General features: G+C 40.2%; 1 protein-coding gene and 1 long non-coding RNA gene across 6 annotated transcripts in view; one reads left to right on the top strand and one right to left on the bottom strand.

The window, feature by feature from the left end:
- DRC11 (dynein regulatory complex subunit 11) overlaps window positions 1-19,892 on the top strand; it is a 109,094-nt gene that overhangs the window by 61,202 nt on the left and 28,000 nt on the right. For all 5 annotated transcript variants that reach the window (XR_013953526.1, XR_013953527.1, XM_080599457.1 and 2 more), the window contains exons 9-13: window positions 3,200-3,275; window positions 8,960-9,066; window positions 9,282-9,377; window positions 15,421-15,479; window positions 18,131-18,213. Coding sequence is in view for 3 of the 5 variants with exons in the window: in XM_080599457.1 (XP_080455583.1) it covers window positions 3,200-3,275; window positions 8,960-9,066; window positions 9,282-9,377; window positions 15,421-15,479; window positions 18,131-18,213 (421 nt within the window). In the remaining 2 variants the exon portion in view is untranslated. The remainder of the gene's footprint in view (window positions 1-3,199; window positions 3,276-8,959; window positions 9,067-9,281; window positions 9,378-15,420; window positions 15,480-18,130; window positions 18,214-19,892) is intronic.
- LOC308198007 overlaps window positions 1-19,892 on the bottom strand; it is a 41,558-nt gene that overhangs the window by 9,036 nt on the left and 12,630 nt on the right. The window contains exon 5 of the long non-coding RNA XR_013953528.1: window positions 9,581-9,755. This is a non-coding gene — a long non-coding RNA (uncharacterized lncRNA). The remainder of the gene's footprint in view (window positions 1-9,580; window positions 9,756-19,892) is intronic.

A 19,892-nucleotide genomic window follows, 5' to 3' on the forward strand; every position in this document is an offset into this window, starting at 1 on the left:
ACTCCAGATATTAGTCACACACATCTTCAGACATCAGATCACAGGGTGACAGCATTAGTAAAGGCACCAGGCTCCAAGGAGTGGGAAGCGGACTGCTGGCACCACCTCGTTGTATCTTAGCTGGCAGAGCTGAGCCCAGAAGAGCAGGAGGGCAGAAAGTGAAGCATAATCCCTGCAGACCTAAGCCTAATACTGATACCAGGTTGTCCATAGATTTCTAGGGAGTTTTATAAGTGCCAAGTTCAGCTGTGCAGGACCACTTCCTCCTGTGACCCCTTTAATCAGTATGGCCATTGCAGTGCTCTGGGGGAAAGATCAAATAAAAGTACACATAATGAAAGCCATTGCTTAGAAAAGCTTTTGCCATTACAGACATAAAAGAGCATCATTCACAGCTACAGGACCGTGTAGCATCTCAAACTGTCCAGCTCTGCTTGGAAGCATTCACAAGGGTGTCCTCTAGCATCTTTCTATATGGCTTTGTCCTTGTCATTTGTCCTTCCCAACTCGGCCAGCCCAAAACGAAGCTGTGATGCACCTAGTCATGCAAAGGCAGCAGAGAAGGCTGTTCCAGACACTTCAGTCCAAGTTAAAGTGAGGCATTAATGCTTAGACATGCTAAAAATGCCAAGCCCGATCTCCAATCTGAGCTTCTGAAACTGGATGTCAACTAACCCATCTGCTTAAAAATATGACTAACAATAAATTTGATTCCTTGTGTTTTTCATCTTCCATAAGATAAGAACCAAGACTACACCAGAAATGAATCCTTATCCTGTCGCAGCCTCTGCAAGGTTCTTTTGAAACAGGGTGAAATAACAATATAGAGCTCTGGGGCTTTATAACCTGATGTCGTTCTCATCTCTTCAGCCATCACAAGTCCTGTCAAGTAAAATTCTGAGCCATTATATCAGGTTCTCTATGGTTCATTGAGAAAGAACAAAGGGAACATTCTCTCCAAGGTTATAATACTGACAGGGAAAATAGCATCTAAGACCAGTTGAAAAGTGTATGGAAAAGTTCTAACAGCAGGACTCTTATTAAAATAAGTGTAGGTGATAAGTCATAGCAGTGCAGTCAAAGAAAACCCTTGCTCATAACTTCACTTCTTTAAGAAAACAAAAGTTTGATCCCAGAAGGAAATTTAAATATTTCTGAAGCCTGATAGCAATCTTTAAAAAGACGTATTTGATATCAAAGTAACTTCATTTTCTTCTCTGTAAGGTGTTGATCTGATTTCCCATTGGGCACTTAAGGAAAAAAAAAAAACATCAGCACCATCTGATTCCTCTTTCCAAGAGCAGAACACATTAGACCGGTTTGGGCTGCTTCAACCAGTAACATTCTGCAACTGGTCTTGCTCACAGAACTTGAGTATGGCTGTGCAATTCACAGATTTCATCCAGAAATATAAAACACTGAGGTGCATTTTGTCCTCGTTGAAATCCATTAGTAAAATCTCCATAACAAAAGTGCAGAACAGTCAATTCACAATGTTCCTTGCTGTTGAATGAGAATGTAAAGTCATAAAGCCATCTAGCATGGGCTAGAATTCAGAAAGCTTCAAAAACGTTAAAACTATTATCTTCATATTTGTGCCTAAGTTGAAGTGTATATTGCTGGTTCAGGGTACTTTAGTACACAGCACAGAATAAGCATGGAATCAATCCACTGAACACAGAAAAATACATCAACTGACTTCAAAGGAAAAGAAGTTTTATACATTACGTTGACCCTTGTTCTCTTAATACGTGCAAGAGGGAATACAGAACAGCATTCTGCAACTGTCCTTTGGACACACAACGGTTTTGATTAAAGTCAATGACACTGACGTAAATATTGCTATGTCAGTTTACAGAAATCATTGAAGCTAGTAATTAAAATGATCTATTGGTTTATTTTTAACAATAAATGTTAACATGCATCCTATGCTATTGAGTGGCTAAAAATGAATAACAATCCCATTTTTAGGCTTTTCATAGTTAGCAATTACAAGTATGCTCTTAGAAGAGCATATTTTAAGCGTTTTCTAAAAATGTCAAAGTGCCAAGGATGAATCTCAAAGTGCCACACCCTGCCAAAACTGAATACGTGCACAAGCGAGAATTTAGATTCCAAGAGTCAAATCCTCAAGCACTTGGCTATAGTTAACCCAAATGATTCTTAATGTTTAATTTAGGAACTCCTGAATCTTTTTCAAGTATACCTATAGACCATGGCATAGAAGTGGTAAATGTATTTAGGTTCTGCATGTCCTCCTGGGCCTAAACTTTAATTGCTATAATAATTTAATTAAAAACATTTAATAATTCATGTGACCTGTCTGCAGCTGTATCTGATAAGCAGGTACGTAACGGCATCTAGTTAAGGAGGCACTTGTAGGGATTTTGTTTTGGTTCCAGTTATTTCAGGAACTGCGTCTTATAACTTTCTGATAACCAGCACCTTACAGACTAGTCATTGATTAGCAAAGCCAGATACAACTTCTGTTGTCTTGGGTAAATCCACACCATCCCCTCCTCAGATTTCTAACTTCCCACGTAACTGTTACCTTACTAACATTTTGAGGACTTATGACTCACACAATGTGAAGAATGTTTTATATCTTTCTGATGAGATTTTCCATTAGAAATACTGGTTCAAAGAAATTAAACTATTTCATGAACATGTCAATGTCATTTAGTTCAGATAGAAAAACATCAATATGTTTTGATGAAGTGGAAACAAAATATTTTGTTTTGCAAAATACACCAAGTTCATTATTTTTCTAATAACAGATTAAAATGAGTTTTCAACAGCTTGGAATTACCCACAGGTTGGGAATTCCTTTGGTGCACGGAGGGTGCAACCCAAGAATAACTGAAAAAATAGCAAGGTAATTTAATTTACATGTTTTGCAAGTATGCTACCTATATTACAGATTCCAACCAGCCTAAATATAATTCTTGTGACCTCAATAGGTCAGTCGATGAACTGACACTCTACCCTCCTCTTTTTTTTTTTTTTTTTTTGAAGAGGATAAACTTTCTTTATAGCCTGCTAGGAAAACTGTAGTTGATGAAAAATTTCATCACAGTGTGATAAAATGGTGTCTTATTCCTCAAATTGCAACAATTAGTGTGAAAAAGTCATAATTTTCATTTTTAAGTTCCTACATATTAATATTCTGATTTTTTCTTTTTACCCCCCTCGAGTCTAGGAAGAGGATGAGGGCTGGAAAATGGCTCCCAGTAATTTCCTTTCAATAATGGAGGAAGGAAGCAGTCAATACAAAGGTCAGTAGAAAAAGATAACAATTACAGCTGGAATGTTCTTCTAATTCAGTTTAATCTGAAAGTCATTCCTGTAAGGTCAAACTGCACAGCTGCCCAAACTGTGTAACTTTATAGAAATGAGGACATTAGATAAATGGTGTTTAGGAAGTCTCAGTATCTCAAGTACCCAGGAGTCTCAAAATCATAGTGCTAATCACAAAGGATGGTACATTCCTGTCTGAGTGACAGTGGCCAAAGTAGAACCAGAAGTACATACAGATTTTCTAAGAGTGATAAAAATTACATCTGAACAGCAAATGATTTAATAGCACCATACTATTGATGAGGCTTCAGCATCAGTGTTTTCATGCTCTTTTAACACCTGTCTGCCTCTCGTTCATGGAAGGTGTCTATAGATACCATCTACACAGCCTACAGCTAGTCAAATTATTTTTGATGTTTTAATCTTTTCAAGCAGAGGCATGAGAAATGCTGCTAAATTATGAAAATACCTCAAAGTGTTTGCAACTGTTTGCAACTTCCCAAATACGATCGAATATATAACATATAGCTAGGAGTTGTATAATTGAAGCCCTATCATAATTAAAAATATTTTCTTCTCCTCGCTCTACAGTGTTTATGGCTTGCTAAGAGTTCTTTATATGAAAAATACTCATTTCCCTCCCTCTGACAAATCACTAGCAGAGTGTTCTGCCCGATTTGAGTTGGCTGGAGAGAAAGCAAGCAACTTTAAATATGCACCAGCACAGTTTTGCCAGACTTCTGGCTTCTAACAATTCAGATTCTGTTCTGCATTGTAAATCAAAGGGGCATTATGCTTGAAGAAAAGTTCTTAGTGCCAAACTTTACTCTTGACTGCTACATCAGAACCCTACTGAAGTTAGCAGGAATTTTAGATAAGGATCAATTTCATCTATACTATTTTCCTTAACTAGCCCAGAATATTACTTGTGCTTTTTTATATGCTCAGGACCAGATGTCACCTTGCAACCCAAAACCAGCAATAGCAAGACCCGTGTTTCCCATCCAGCTAGTCCCAAGAGCTGCAAGAGGCAGGGTAGAGTCCCTACCTTTTGCAAAATAGCAACAAGAGGGTAGGAGGGTTTTACATTAAGTAGGTTTGGCAAATACACTTATCCAGCATCCTGCTGATGAGTAGGCAATAGGGCAGCTATGCTTTCCAGTGCTTCTTGAACCCCCTGCTGAGGCTTTGCAGCATCTAGCACTATTTAGTACAATGCTGAACTGTGAATTCACCAACTCCTTGTATTTGTGCCTATTAATAACTCTCCTCCAGGTTGTGGAAGACCTCACACATGAGCTTTAAATAGTGCTTTTCCAGCACAGTGGACGTGAGTGTTAGGAATAAAAACACCGGGGGGTTGATAATTTAGTTTGATAGGTAGGGATACTCCCAAATTTCACAGCTATCTTAAGTAATAAGTCAGGGGTCTTATGAGAAGACAGGGACATGTTTGTCACCCAGACTGTAACTGAATACCATTTCATATACTGTCATCCCTATCAAGATACATCCTTGCAGAGCTCAAAGCATGTAACACATTTTGGGGTTACTCATGCTGGCCAACTTTTGGCATGAAGAGGAGTGCTAAACTGGGAGGTGCTGTTTTCCTATACATCTCACAAAGCCTCCCAGGGACAACTCAACAGCTCATTATCTGTCTATAGAATCTACATTCCAATTCAGGCACCTACATTGGATATGTAAAGCCAGTTGGTGTGAATACCTCTGTCATCCCATGACATACTGACAGCACTTGCTAATACAATGCAATAATGCACTCAGGTAGGTCAGACACAGGCATCATCCTTTTGTGTTAGGACACACAGTGCTCGTCTCCAGCCTATCCCACCAGAGTTGACACCTGTACCTCTAACAGCATACCCTCTAAAGCATACAAGGAACCATTTTCTGCAGAGCACAACCAGAACTCCTCAGAGTGGAAAGAGCTCCTCATGCAAGCTTTAAAGAATAGCTGCAGTTGTCTTATGTACAGTAAGAACCTATAGCTGTCCAGTTAAGCCTCTTTTTTTTTTTCTAATGATCTAAGTCTATCCAACACCAGAGTTATTTTTAGTAAGGAGCTGTTAATTCCTCTACTCAGCAGTCTCCTTCCACATTCAGCAGCACTTCATGCTTTTATTGTGCCTAACCGCACAGTTATCACCACTTTATCACAATACTACCTGGTTGTTGTTCAAAAAATTGAATTTAGTCATGGATGAGGTTCAGTTTTTCAAGGCACCCAGAAGTCTAGAACATCTGATAGGAACAGCGTAAGCAATTTCTTACATTTTTAATTTTAACCTGATTTCATTTCAGTAGCAGAGTTGTTTACAAAAAAGGTTTGAGTTTGATCTTTCTACATTGGAAACATTTTTCTATTCTTATGTGATAGTAATTGAGCTATTCTTACAATTTGCGCAGAAGTTCAAACTTACTACTGCATAAATCTTGAAAGCATCATTGAAGTAAGGGAGCTTGATTAAGATTTATATTAGGTGCCTACAATGGAATTAAAGGCCCTTATGAATGTGGCTGCAGTCTACTAAGTGAGAGCTGTTCAAACAGTGAACGTTTTCATTTTGTCACCTCTCCCCCAACTCTTACAATTAGAAAGTCTTCCCATCCCCTGAAACTGGTTGATTTGTTCTTGGGTTACTTAAACATTGTAAAAGATGTAGATCAGTTTTCACAAAGATGTAAGCATTTCACTTACAGACTTTTCCATACCAATCCCACCCCCACCCCACATTAGAACTACTTAAATAAACCTCACTGGAATTCACGAACACTTTTGCTCTCCCAAAACTGTATTTGGCAGTTTTACTAGTTGCTAAACTACATTTGCCAAGCCCTATCTAAAACACTTATATACTGTTGTTGGAAACAGCCAATTTCTCTGCAGGCTTACTTACACACTACTTATACACTGGAATAGCAAGAGTATGTGGAATAAATGTAAGTAGCCTGAATCACTACCTCAGTCTTCCTGGGTTTTGGTTTTGCGGTACACAGTGCTGTAAGGCAACGAAGTGCTATTTCCCCCATTTTACAGGTAGCCAGTTGATATTTGACTTGGTTAGTGTTGCAGGGGATATTTCAGTTGGAACTAGAGTTCAACTTCAGTACTGCATGACCCAAATTTTAAGGTGGGATGATATTGTGTATTTTGCCTTGTATCAAAAGATTCAAACCCTTTTGTCAGGAGGTTGAAAGTAGTCATGTTAAGAAGAAAAGCTTCGTACTTCAGATAAAAAGGACTTCAATTATCAGTCACAAGCTGCTTTGAAATTCAGAGATATTGGAATTACCTGCTAGTCTGCAGAGGAAAGCTAATGCTGCTGAAGTGATGTTAACAATCACATTAGTGCACTGGCTGCCTTTTGAGTCCTGAGCTCCAGAGTTATGCATATAAAATAATCCAAAGATAAGCATGCTCTATTTTAGAAGAGGCAATATAAACTGCAGTGCTCACACAAAAATAGCTCCCATAGCTGCACGACCCATCTGTAACAAAATACCAGGCTCTTTTGACTGGCCAGTGAAAACAACATCCTTAGCCTTCTGACCTGGCTTTAAAAATAACTTTGAAATGTTTTGTTGATCTATGAAGGAACAACATAGCACCTAACACCTATGAGTTATTTATCTCTTTTCTAAAATTAGAGACCTCTAACCTAGTGTCTAATATAGCACTCAGAACTCAGTGCCAGGTAATATCAAAGGCAATTGCCTAAGCTGTGTGAGGACTGTTACTGCTTTGCCTGCAGTGGATATTAACTGCTAATCGATTTACAAAATGATAATAAACAATTATGAAAAAACAATAAAAATTTATGATCCCTCCATGAAAGATAAATACCTAAAACCTAGTACTCCTCTATGAAAACACAGCACTTGCAACCTGTTGACCCAGTCAAGAAAGTGTTTAAAAATTCACATTACAGAGGAGTTGTACACCCTTTCCCCAAGGCTGGAATTCCAAACTGATAACCCTGGAGGAGGTACCATGCAACTAGGGCAAATCAGCTTTCTTTCTTGAAATATTATGTGACATATGTCATGCCATCTGATGACCCATGAGTAATTGAAAGAAATTAATGTCTATACCTTGGAGTTTTTCTTCATTCCCCAAAATCCACTGTCCTTCTCCATCTCTACCATTTTTTGTTATGAAATTAAGACTACTCACCTGCAAAAACTATTCCCCTTGAGTAAAGTCACAAATACTCTGCACATAATTGGACTCTGAAAATTCGTAGAGGATGGAAATAGCAGACAGTATTATATTAACTGAACTAAAACCTGAACGATCTCCTATGGGTACTGTGAAAACATTTCTGAATTTATAGTGCCTTAGAAATGGCAGTAGGTACAGGAAAGAGTTCCCTGTGCAAAACAGATTCATAAAGGAGCCTATGTCTTAAAGTGGAGAGTTGTCATTTTAAATCATCTGGAAATTGAATTAACACATACTGCTGGAGATTAGCTGTCATTTATAGAGATACTGTCAGAGCTTGAAATGCAAGGAAATTAAAGATATGAATTGTCCTCCTTTAAATTAGCTTAAAAAATGTAGAAAAAGGGGAGGCGTTTCCATTAAAAAGGTACCTTCTGCTAATAGCAGAGGATTCAGATATGCACAGAGCTTGCCAGACATCATTTAGTTCTTTAGAAAGAGCAAATGACAGTTGCATCAACAAAAATAAAGAACTGCACCTCAGCATCATTAGCTACTTTATTCTAAATAGGATTTTTTTGATCAATTTGCTTGGTTCCTTGAGTTTGGTCTCCTTAACACATATGGCTTGCACAGCACTGAGAAACAAAGGAGCTCCATCAGCTGAGTCTCATCTCTTTTGCAGAAGGACTTCAGCTGCCCTTTAATTAGTGCATCAAGCTTAAAACTCCCTAGAACTGTGGCTCTATGCCACTCAGGGGTTGGATGCAGTTTATTGCTGTCAGACTTGCTGTCCCCTCTCCCTCCCCTTTCTGTTGTTCTCAGGGCAGGCTTTTATACCTATTCCAGTGCTCCTGGCCCATATTTCAGCTTCGTGGGAATTACTATAAATGCTCGCTGCAGCGGAAAGTCCTCTTTCACTGAGCACTAGATAACAGACCAGGAAAGAACAGGGAAAACTTCCTGCTTTAGATTACACCTCACTTTGGTCCCCAAGCCTGCATTATGCCAGCCAAGAGATACATAGAAAGCACACTCCTCAGGACAGGAGCTGTCTTTGCAACTCTTTAATGGTAAAGATTTAAACACGATGCTGGTAAGCAGAGACAAGAGACGCTAAGATCAGACACAATATGGTTAAGCTGCTACTGTACTACCTGCTCTTGAAGGTGAGCAACACTCCAGGCATTCAGCTTTACAACCAGAAAATGACACCTTCAATATCCCATTATTATCCTCCTGAAATCCAATACCAATTTACAGCCCAAGGCAAAAAGAAGTTAACCTCAAGATTTGCAGATCCTAGCACAACAGGGCTCTGAACTTGGTAAGGGTCCCTAGAGCTTGCTACTTTCATACAGCTAATAATTTAATAAGAGCAGCCTACGACTAGCTTTTTTTTTGTGCCTCCAGAAGCAGTTGGAGAAATCGATGGCTTCTATAACTTTTTTCCCCTTTCTTCTTTCTTTTGGATAACAGCCGTTTGGCAGAACAGAGACGAGGTATGGGATTTCCTCCAGGATCACGACCTGGAGCTGATCAAAGAAGAGAAACGGGAAGAAGTGGAGGAAGAGATCAGAGTGCAGGTGAGCTTACAATAGTAAGAGGACACTAATAACGTGCATTGCCTGTGTATATTTCTCTACAGCTGTAGGAACTGGCCCTGGCATAGACCTTACCTCCTTCCAGACTCCCTACTATCTGTTCTCTGCTTTAATGCTTGTTTGGCTGAACAAGCATTTGTCTGTGGTGTGGTGGCAAAACAGAAGACTTAAAGATTCAACATTGTATGTCTGGACAGGTTGATGAATTGATGCAACAGAAACTAGAGAATCTCAAACTGGCTGTGGATGGAGAGAAGAGTGGCAAGCAGAAAAAAGGAAGAAAAAGCGAAAAGGTAAGAGCAGCAAGTTGTGAAAATTCAGGGTAAATCTCAATTCTCTACACAGATACAGTGGTATTCAATGCAAACCCCCAGTTTCAGGGCCTTGTCTCTTAACTATTGTTCATTAACCTTTATAAATATTGCTTGGGACAAGTTGAACTATTCCAAAGATAAACCATTACAAGATAGATCAGACTTTCAAGAAGGATACACACCTTTTTGAAATCCTTTGGTCCAGAGAAACAATAAGGATGTTTCAGCAGTCCCACTCTTTCTTAAGGTGACTGGCTCAGATTGATAGTCTTCCAAGGAGGGCATGGACCTGGATGCCAGTAAGTTTCCCAGCTGCTGTTTTCCTTCGAAGTGAGGTCTTGGTGATTTGTTTCAAAACTGTACATCAAAAAAATGAAGTGCCTTGGTAAAACCTTTCATTTATGTATAACATGTAGACGATATCCAGCCAGGTGTACATTAATTATGTTACTACTTACTATTGAAGGGTTTGGGAATTTGTGATTAAGCCAAGTTTATTTAAGCATATCAAATAGGTTAAAGACATACTTTATTTTAATGTGCTGCCCACATGTCACGTTCACATCTAGTTTCACAGCATTACCATATGCAAAATTCCACAGCCCACGGTTCCCTGAATTCCTCACCCAAGCATTTAAACTATAGATCATGTCAGTACAAAATAACTCAAAGCTTACAGACCCTATGGTTCAATCAGCAGTTCCACTTAAAAGGCTCAGGGCAAATAGCCAACCCTAATCTTGTGTTGTATTCTATTTCTATAATCCTTTTAGCGTGCAAATATTTGATTTTGCAGTACTTCTACTCAAATTATCTTTAAAAATGCTCTTTCACCTGACAAAGGCGTAAGGGCAATTTAATAATGAAAGACTGGAGCAACTCTGAAAACTGATACTGATTGGATTTCTAAATCTGTTTCAAAAATAGTGAGGCTTAAGATATGCAGACAAAGTATTGCAACAATCTTCTGTAAGTTGTTCTGGGTAGACATGTTTGGCCACTTCAGATCAACTGGTTGAAATTCTGCTTCAAAACATCACATTGCAGTTTTAAAGCTTTACGTCAGTTTTTCTTCAATATAGCGTTGGAATAATTTTGGGTGGTAAGAGTTTATTTAACTGTTGTTTTCCCATGTTGTGCCAGTAGCCTGAGAGAATGAGGGAGAGGGAAAAGTAGTACTAATTAAATAACACCAGTTCCCAAAAGGTTTTCTCTGAAAAATATCAGTTCTATTTTAGGGATGGGGAATGTAAGGAGGTATCCAGTTCAAAACGTCTTCCCTGTGCAAAACTATTTGAAAATTCCCATCAGCACTGGCAACGGCTTTTTCTAATTAGTATTTACATAAATGTCTCAGTCCATAAACCAGCAGTCTGGCCTAAATAACAAGGATAATACAAACTGGGAAAAAAATGGAAAAAGCTTATTAACTTGTTATTTAGCAAAAATCCTTTTTTCCAAGGCTTACGTTAGAACATCCTGGGTCCCATATACCCTTCTTCTGAGCTACACAATGTGAAATAACAATGGTTTTGGATTTTCATCACATCCATGGACACATCTGGAGTGAGATTTCTTCTACTGTGGTATCTTCCTGTGCAGAGTAGAACTAGGGTTTTTTGTTGTCAGGGAACAGTCACTACCCAGGAGCATCCAGGGCAGATGTCCTCTGCCTTTTCAAAAGCACCTTTGGATAAGTAGCTTACAACTTCAAAAAAATCTGTCAGGTCCATATTAGAAAATCTATTAGAAAATTTGAGCTTCAGAACCTGTTCGGAAGTCCCTTTTTGGGGAAAATCCAACAAGAGCATTTTGAAATTGGACTCCAAAGGAAAAGTATCAGGAAGCTAATTGCACCCTCACAGCCAGCATTTCAGATGGCTCAGCTCATAGACAAACAAAATTTAACAGCTCCAGGCATACCCCTAGGCCACTCCTTATTTCTATGCATTATACTTCCTAGCTGAATTTTATCACTGACTCCCAAACCTTCAAATACCACTTAAAAGTGGACACTTAACCCTGTCAAGAGTTACTCTTACTGCTCCTGAAGATAAAAAGCCCCAGCCTCTGTGGAAGAATAAGCTTGGGTGGAAAGGCAAATTGCTCTGCTCATTATGAATGGGTCTCCAGACCATTAGGATGGTCTGGAAATATCTGAACTAATTAGATTGCACCTGATCTGCAACAAACCACACCACTATCATCTGAGGTACAGACTCTACCCATGCTGGAAGCATCTCACCCTGCCAACTATTAATTGTCATTATGGTCCAGTATTGATTGGGTAAGGAGCACAACTGTCCTCCTCATTCAGCCAGAGATACTCTGTGCTGGGGGCTGAGTAGAAAGCTGTCCAGATGACTCCTGATCTGAAGACAATCTAAGGAGAGGGAATAAATATGTAACAGAAACAAAGGAAAGTGGTTCAGCTCAGCTGCCAGTTACCTTTTTCTTCATGATACACAGTGCCAGCTTGTCTGCCAAACTGTGGATCAGCAGGCTGGGGTTGTAAGCACCTGTGTAAAGGCAGGTTGAGGAAAAATTTGAAGGGAAACATGGCACTGATATCTAGGAAGGCTTAAGTCCCCAGCCAGCCTAGAGGAGTGTGTTAGAAAGCACCATGGCTAGTATTTTCAGAAGCAATGGAGTTTAAGTTGGTGGCATTCTTGCACCAGCATGAACTTTTCGAGTTGAAATCTTGTTCTTTGCAGTCCACCCCTTTCTGCTGACAGCTCAAGCTTCTGATTTGAGTGACTCAACACAACCAAGCAGCTCTACAAATGTTTATTCTATAGATGGATGCCATGTACCTAACCACAATACCCAGAAGGTTTAGCAGCTGAAAGCATTTCTCCTGATAACCTGTGGCCAAATATACCATTGCAGACCTGCTGTCTTTACATTGGCTTTGCACCCAATATAGGAAATTACAGATCAGCTTTACAGATCAGCTTTCTGCAGTTTCTGACCTGGAAATTACATTGAGTGCTTATCAGAATGCTTTTTATCTAGCCTATTGTGTTGCTTTTCCTGCTCTGGTCCCCTAAAGATTTGTCTCTGATCCAACTGTAGGTAAAGCAACCCATTGTAAGTAAATACACCCACACATACACTAAAAGCATGGCCAGAACTCTGGACAAAGAGTAGGACATGGGAACCTAAGTAAGTTGCTGAAACAGGCATTGCTAGCATCTCCACTCAGGTTTGGATATCCATTTTTGATGCAGCCAGGCATAAGCAAAGCAACCCAGAAGAGATGAACTACAGCGACACATATGGAAGGAATTTTAACATTCATCTAAAGACCTGATAAGAGCAAAGCCACAGTGAATAAGGCCAGAACACAGGCTGGGTCAGAGTTGAAGAAAGGCTGGTTTTGTCGACAGTGGTTCATGACCCCTGTTGGATTTTCTCTAGTGAGAAAGAGAATAACAACCAGAGCCCTCAGGTAGCTGTGGGGGCTGCAAACTCTGTGGATATTGTGGTTAAATCCAACAGGGATCACAAGCCAGAGCCATCTTTTAGCCAGGTCCTGACAGTGAATTGGAACGTCTTGGTCTAAGGACTTTTCAGTACAAGTACCAGGAGCTGCTCAAATATTAATAGCCTTGGCATGGCAAGAAAAAACCTAACCAAGAGCAGATGCTCACACAGTGCAGAGTGGATGTGGGATGAACACTTCCCACCACCAGCTCTGAGGGAACAATATCTTTGCCTCCTGCTTCCCCCAGTATGGCTGCATTTGCTTAGCCTACCCTCCAAGCATCACATGTGATCCAAGGAAGACACTCAAACACTTGGTAGACTTGGACACTCACTTCCCTTAAACGAAGGGAGTATTTTCTTTTCATTATTTTTCCTCACGTATTTTCACATAGCAACCTCTGAGCTACTCAAGACATTTTGATGAGCCCACCCAGTAAGACAAGATACTACACTGAGCACAGAAGACAGTCTTCTGTCAGCTGCCAACTAATAACTAATGCAGTTCACTACACAGTGATGTATCAAAGCAGAAAATAACTGTAAATGGATGGCTAACCAGGAATTAGACTGACATCTCAGAGATAGAAACAAGGAGATTTCCATTATAAACGATGAGCATGTTCACATTCATTAAACATTATCATTTTCCAAATAAAAGCAGTTCCCAGTAAGACATTTTGGAGGAAAGCCATTGTCTACAATTCATATTTCCCCTTATCGCATCTCAGTGTTTGCCAAATTTCCTGTAAATGCTGATGTAATTAGGAAAACACATTTTTCCCCTGCATAGTACATTTTTATTTTGCTTGAGTTACTTTATTGGTAAAGCTGCCTTGAGGACAATACCAGTTGGCCAATAAATTCAGCATATGTTTAGTGTCTTTACATAGGTAGAAATTAGCTTTTCTTCCCAGTCAGACCCCATGATATACAATTCCTGTCTTGTTGGAAGAAAGGTTAAAGAGACAAAGCTGGAGGAACACTGCAGATAGACCACTGACAGTCTCAGCATTTCCTCAGTTGTTAAAACAGCATGGTATATGTTTTGTTCTTCATCTTTTTCTTTAGAAGAAAACATTTGCACATTTTGAGGAATATTTGCTACCAAGATTATTTACGTAAAGAAACCCAAGGTGTCATTCTGCAGAAATGGAGTTGTTTGCATTATTCTAATCCAAAACTTTAAAATATGTTTTTTCCCCAGTTAGCTTATCCATATAGCTCTGCATTTAGTTTGCATTTTCATCTAGATTATTGCATTGTCGATAGTTACAGGTGATTGAACCATAGGTTATTTAGTCTGCAACTGTCCTTGAAAATTTATAAGTGGTACATTTTTTAATGTTGCTGACCTATTCTACGAAAAAACGGCATTTTTTGTATGAGTGGCTAGAAGTGTTCTTTCTACAGAATAACCTCTAGAGCTCTGCAGAAGTATTCATTAAGAAAAAAAAGAAATGACTATTCCCAGGAAAGTTGAACATAAACTTTTGGAAAGAATAAGCTGTCTTGATCAACTAAGCATTTAAGCACATGCCTAAATTTAAGCCGTTGAAGAAGTCCCACAGTGCCGAAGTATTACTGTGTAAGGAGCTCTCCTGAAGTCATACCAAAGTGCTTTGCAGAACTGAAGTGTGGACACCGGTGTTGGGCACTAACATATGGTGCATGGATTAATGATGCTTTCTCCTCTGCTAATTATCCCTAACCATAGTTACGTCTTGTGAGCTGTAATTAATTGAGGGGCCTGATGTGACTGATTCACATCTTAACTTTGTTTTCCGTGGTGGTTTTGTTTTTCCCCAACATATAAGGAAACCCAAGACAAAATCTCCCCATAGTAGAAGTATGGTGAAAGTATCAAGAGAAGAGCAGGTCATGTTTTTCTGGCCTTTTCAAGCTCCTTCCCCAAGGCATTAAGAAAGTGAAGACAGAATATCTAATGGTTAGGAAGCTGACTAGAGAGTCAGGAGGGTTGATTTCAGGTCTGGGTCCAGCTGTAAGCAGCCTGCATGACCTATGTATGCTTCTGCATACATATTTAAACACAACATAAAGCTTGAACAGACTCTGGAGCAGCAATTGGGACCCCACACCCCTTATCCCATACCTCTCAGGTAAGGGCCATACTTGCTCAGCTACAAAGTTGGGCTCCAGAAAAAGCAAGAGAGGAGTTCTCTTGGGGTGAGTGTGCAGAATCCAGTTCAAGAGCACCTACTGCAAGGTGTATATGGGGTTCACAGGTTGGACACAGATCCTCAGCCCTGTCAAAGCCAGAGTTGCTTCACCTCTCCCATGCCTTGGTGACAGGCTTACAAATTAGAACATCTCCTGTGCTTTTATAAATAGGGGCATGACTTCCTCAACTAAAGGCATTCAAGGATATGATTTTTCCTTTGGGTTCCTCAGTGATGAGGGCCACATTCCAACAACAAATGTTGTAATGTTGTTCTGGTCGTCACGTTGCTTCAGTAGGTTCAGATATATAACTGTACTAAGGCCACTAACTCCTGCCTGTTTTTGTGGTCTTCAGAAAAAAAAGACAGCAGGGAAGAAAATATCTGAGCTGGAAGAAGATCTGACTCCTGACAGGTAAAGATAAGACCTCTTTACCTGAGATTCAATGATAGATTGTGTCTTCTTTGCACTGCCTACCCCTTCAGATTTTAGCTGCAGCAATGCTGAGATGGTCCTCCTGCAATAACCAGCATCAGGAACCCCACAATAAATAAAATCTGTTTAATAACATCTATAAACTTCCATGGAGGAGCCTAGATGATAAATATCTATCACAACCTTGAAGTACAGACACTAAAACTTTTGCATTCCCTAGGAACACCACCACATAGGGTCACAAATAACAGGGTGACAAAACACTGCTTTAATGGTGCACAGCACAGACCCTGTTCTGCAAAAATACACCACTAGAGCCAGTCTCCATTAACTTCAGTGAGGTTAATTCCAGTTTGTAAAGCTAAGCATATGTAACATTCAGGCAGAATATGGGCCCTATTTGCCTTTTTGATCCCAGTGGTGGCAGGTACAGAGGCACCTGACAGTTTTGTTTACCAGCAGATTTTTCCATCTCAGCTGAAAACTGGTAAGGGAGGCTGCAGACAGGCCCCTGTACTCTATAAGTCACCCATCATGTCTGAGGTAAAGCACGTATCATATAAATCAGTTACTTACCAATAAGTTCCGGCAGACCTGACAACCTCTTGCATACCCTTACTCTTTTAAACAACCTTATTTTACTTGGAGGATTTGAGAGGTTTTGTTCTTTTGACAGTACATTTTCAGTGATCTTGTGATGCATTCGTTGATAACCCAGCCATTTTTCACCTGTGCACATAATACACCTACAGAGATACCATTTTCTGGGACCTGCTGACTGTAGCAGTGCAGGCCAGGAGCATCCTGAGCTCCCAAGGGAGCAGGGCTGGAGAACAGCATGAAGACAAACAGCCACTGCAGGAAGCAGCAGATGGGATTCACCCCTAAATCCATTTGTACAATGCACAGCAAGACCTGGACTAGATCATTCGGGTGCTAGCACTATACAATCAATCTCTTTCCCTGCTTTACAATGAAAAATCTCTCCAAGCAAATATTTAAAATATGTGTGTCATGGATTGTAACAGAGCATGACCTATCATACAAGAAAAGTGCCAAAGCCTAACAAGTATGTGTATAGTCTGTGTTTTTAAAATTATTCTTGCACATACCTGCTTCTTGTGTGTCAGCTTAACACAACATACAGCCATTTAAGAATGCATGCTCTTTAGTCGTTGGCTTTTAATCAGTTTCTGTGGCATTTGGGGTCCATATTCTGCTCTTCCCTGCTGAGCAGGAAAGGAGGAAGTATTCCAGAAATAGCCAAGAGAAGTTCAGGTTCATCTCAGTTTTGGCACAGTGGAGAGGCACGGGGGCTTTAGTCGGAGACTGATCGCATCACACATACTTGGAGGAGACTCAGGGCACGCATCATTAAGTTTACACAGTAAAAATAATGACAGGAAAAGTAGTCATGCTCCCAACAGAACTGCCAGGTTAGTCCCATTCTACCTTCTGCTTGTTTTTATGATGCACACTCAACATAAAGATCTCAGAATGAGAGCAAGAGTCAGAGTGGCAAAGTCAATGTTGAAGGTGTGTTAAGTTTCATATTTGCTTATTACTATTCCTGTATTAATTGTACCACTAACACTGCATAAACACAAAACTTCCCAGCTCAAGTGGAAAAAGACTGCAGACCTCAGACTATATATATGGTTTTATTAGCCAGCTGAGAGCTTCTGTTAAATATTTTTATTGTAGCGATACCAAAGTGTCCCAATTAAGGTAGGTGGCAGAAAAAAATGCTCAGATATTGAAGGGAGAAGATGTGAAAAGTGCACAAATGGTAAAACATCTAGAAAGGCTCAGACCAGTGCCGTTTACATTAACATTATAACAAGAGCTACACACAAGCTTATTCATTTTATGGCATCCTTGAAACAGTATCAGTCTGCGTAACCTAGTGCCAAAGAATGTCACTGAAATCAATATTTGGATCTCCAAAAGAGACTGAGGAGAACATCCACACCAACAGAAAAACAGATACAAATGTAAGCGTAATCCTCAGTAGCTGAGGAGCTATTGCCAACCACTAATAGAAACAGGAAAAAACCTTTCCCCTGAACAAGCTATGCCACGGTTTCCACTATGTTTTTCTCCCAGTCTTCCTCTGGCTATCACACAACCACAGCAGCTGATGGACCACTGGTTGCTCCAGTCAAATCATTCACAGTATGTTCTTGATGAAGCGAGGCTATTGCAAACAGAATAAATTCCCAGAAGAATTAATGAATTACTACTAATTGGAGAGCTAAGTGAATAGGTATAGTAGTGTTAGGATTGCTATTATTGTATAATTTAAAAATAATTTCCCAGTAATTGATATTAATGAATGAGTCTATTACACAAGTCATAACTGATCTTGCATCACCTGGAAATGGGTAATGGAATTGGTGTGAGACAGAGCCATGCAGTGCGTGAGGTAGTAAAAGAATTCTTGCCATAACACAGGAAACTGTACTTATTGATTTCATATCAATGAAGCTAATCACCTCAACCTCTGAGCTACAAAATTCATTTATAAAGCTGAAGAAGCATAAATAACTCTGAGGCTAGCTCACTTACTGAAGGACTGAGCTTTCATTTACAATTCCCTGGGATTTCTGAGTGATGTTTCTTGTCCATAGGACCATCGATTCTCTGTACAGGGAACTAGTGGAAGAAGGAGTACTAATAAAACCCAAGACAGTGTATCTCTCCGATTACATTGGTAAAGTACACCTTTTACAGCTAACATGGTGTTTAATCTAACCAAATCTCAAGCCATTCAAGGTTCACTAACCCCTATTTCCAGTCAAGAATGAGTTCAAGAGTAATTACACTTTTAGGACTTTCCAACATGAATATCTAAAGGCACGTATGCAAATCAAGTCTGTTTCTTAGGGGTGCTTTGTACCTTTCACTTCTGCTTCTGAAGCCAGGGCCTGTTTGCAGGGCTGGTACTTGGCCCCAAGCACTAGCACCTGGAGGCCTTGAATGTTTCTGGATGTCACAAGCAACTCGGCAGTGTAATAAGACATCCTTTAAGGAGCACTGGTCAGGCACCAAGACACCACAAGTGTAATAGGCTGGGGGTCATAATTCATCTTGAGTATTTCCCAGAGAGCAGCAAAAATCATGTCCTTACTATCTGCTCAATCAGCAGAGAAAATTCACCCCTTACCTCCACCTCCCTGAACACCCCTCAACCTTGAGCAGTGCTTTGAGGCATGTCTGGGCCTTGATTTGAATGAAATGCCTCTCTGCCTCATTCTGCATTTTAAAACCCTCTCGCCCCACTTGCGTCTGCCTGCAGCTGCAGGTAACATCAGCCCATGTTCTCCACAGAGCTGTAAAACCCACTTGCAGGCTTCACAGGGAGTCTGCCACAATCTCCAAAAGCATTTGGTGGTATGTAGTAAGATCACAGCAACCTCAGTTGTGTCAAAGATCATTATTGTTTGAATTTGCAGACATCCAGAAGCTACAAAGCCACTGGCTGTTAGTACAGCATGTATGTGAGCCAGAAAAGCTGCAGTCTTGCATATCACTTCTAAGTTCCATATTTATATAAACTCTTAGAAGCAACAATTGCTGCCTTTAGGGTCTTCACCCATTCTGTTGAAGGCTGAATTAATAGGTATTCTATTTTATGCTCATTAAAAAGCATGAAGCACAGTAATGGAAGCTTTTCATTATTCCTTCATTCACCCAACCAGTACTATCCGTCCTTCTCAAGGTCACTTCTGGCCAGACATGCCCTGCTGCAGATGTTTTGAAAGCACGTCCTAGCCAGTGGATAATGATTTACAGCTGGTAACATCAAACCTGGAAGCAGGCTGAGATGTCCTTGGGCCATCTTCCCTTGACCCTGAGGTTTGAAGCCTTGGCTCCTCTGCAGCAACACATAGAGCAACACAAGGGCTGCTCCAAGTTTCATTGGCAACACTCACCTCCCAGCAGCAGATGATCTTGGGCGTAAAAGTGATGTCCACATCGCTGCCTACCCCCATGACAGGTCCCCTGCATGTCACAGCACAGGCATTAGCACACCAGGCAGCAAGAAGCAGCACAGGCTGCCAACCTAGCTGCTCCCCACACCAAAATCAGGCATGCTTAAGCTGCCAGAAGATACAGAAGGTATTTAAAGCTGGCCTGGGTTTTGGACCTAGCTTTTTTAAATATCAAAAGCCTCCCTTTAAAATTACAAAGGGACAGTCAAAGCCTCTAGATAAATAGGTCCTCAACTGTTCTGCTCTTACAGGACTGAAGCATAAGGAAGGTCACTCCCTCCCAGTTCCTGAGAAAAGGACAAAGAGTGGAATTGTGCTACACAGCAAGTAAAAAGCACCAAAATGTCCCTCTCTATGACAAACTGACATCACTGAACTAATTTTCTTGGTGACCTTA

The sequence above is a fragment of the Anser brachyrhynchus genome (assembly GCF_964034855.1).
Source record: "Anser brachyrhynchus genome assembly, chromosome: 7".
Lineage (NCBI taxonomy): Eukaryota > Metazoa > Chordata > Aves > Anseriformes > Anatidae > Anser > Anser brachyrhynchus.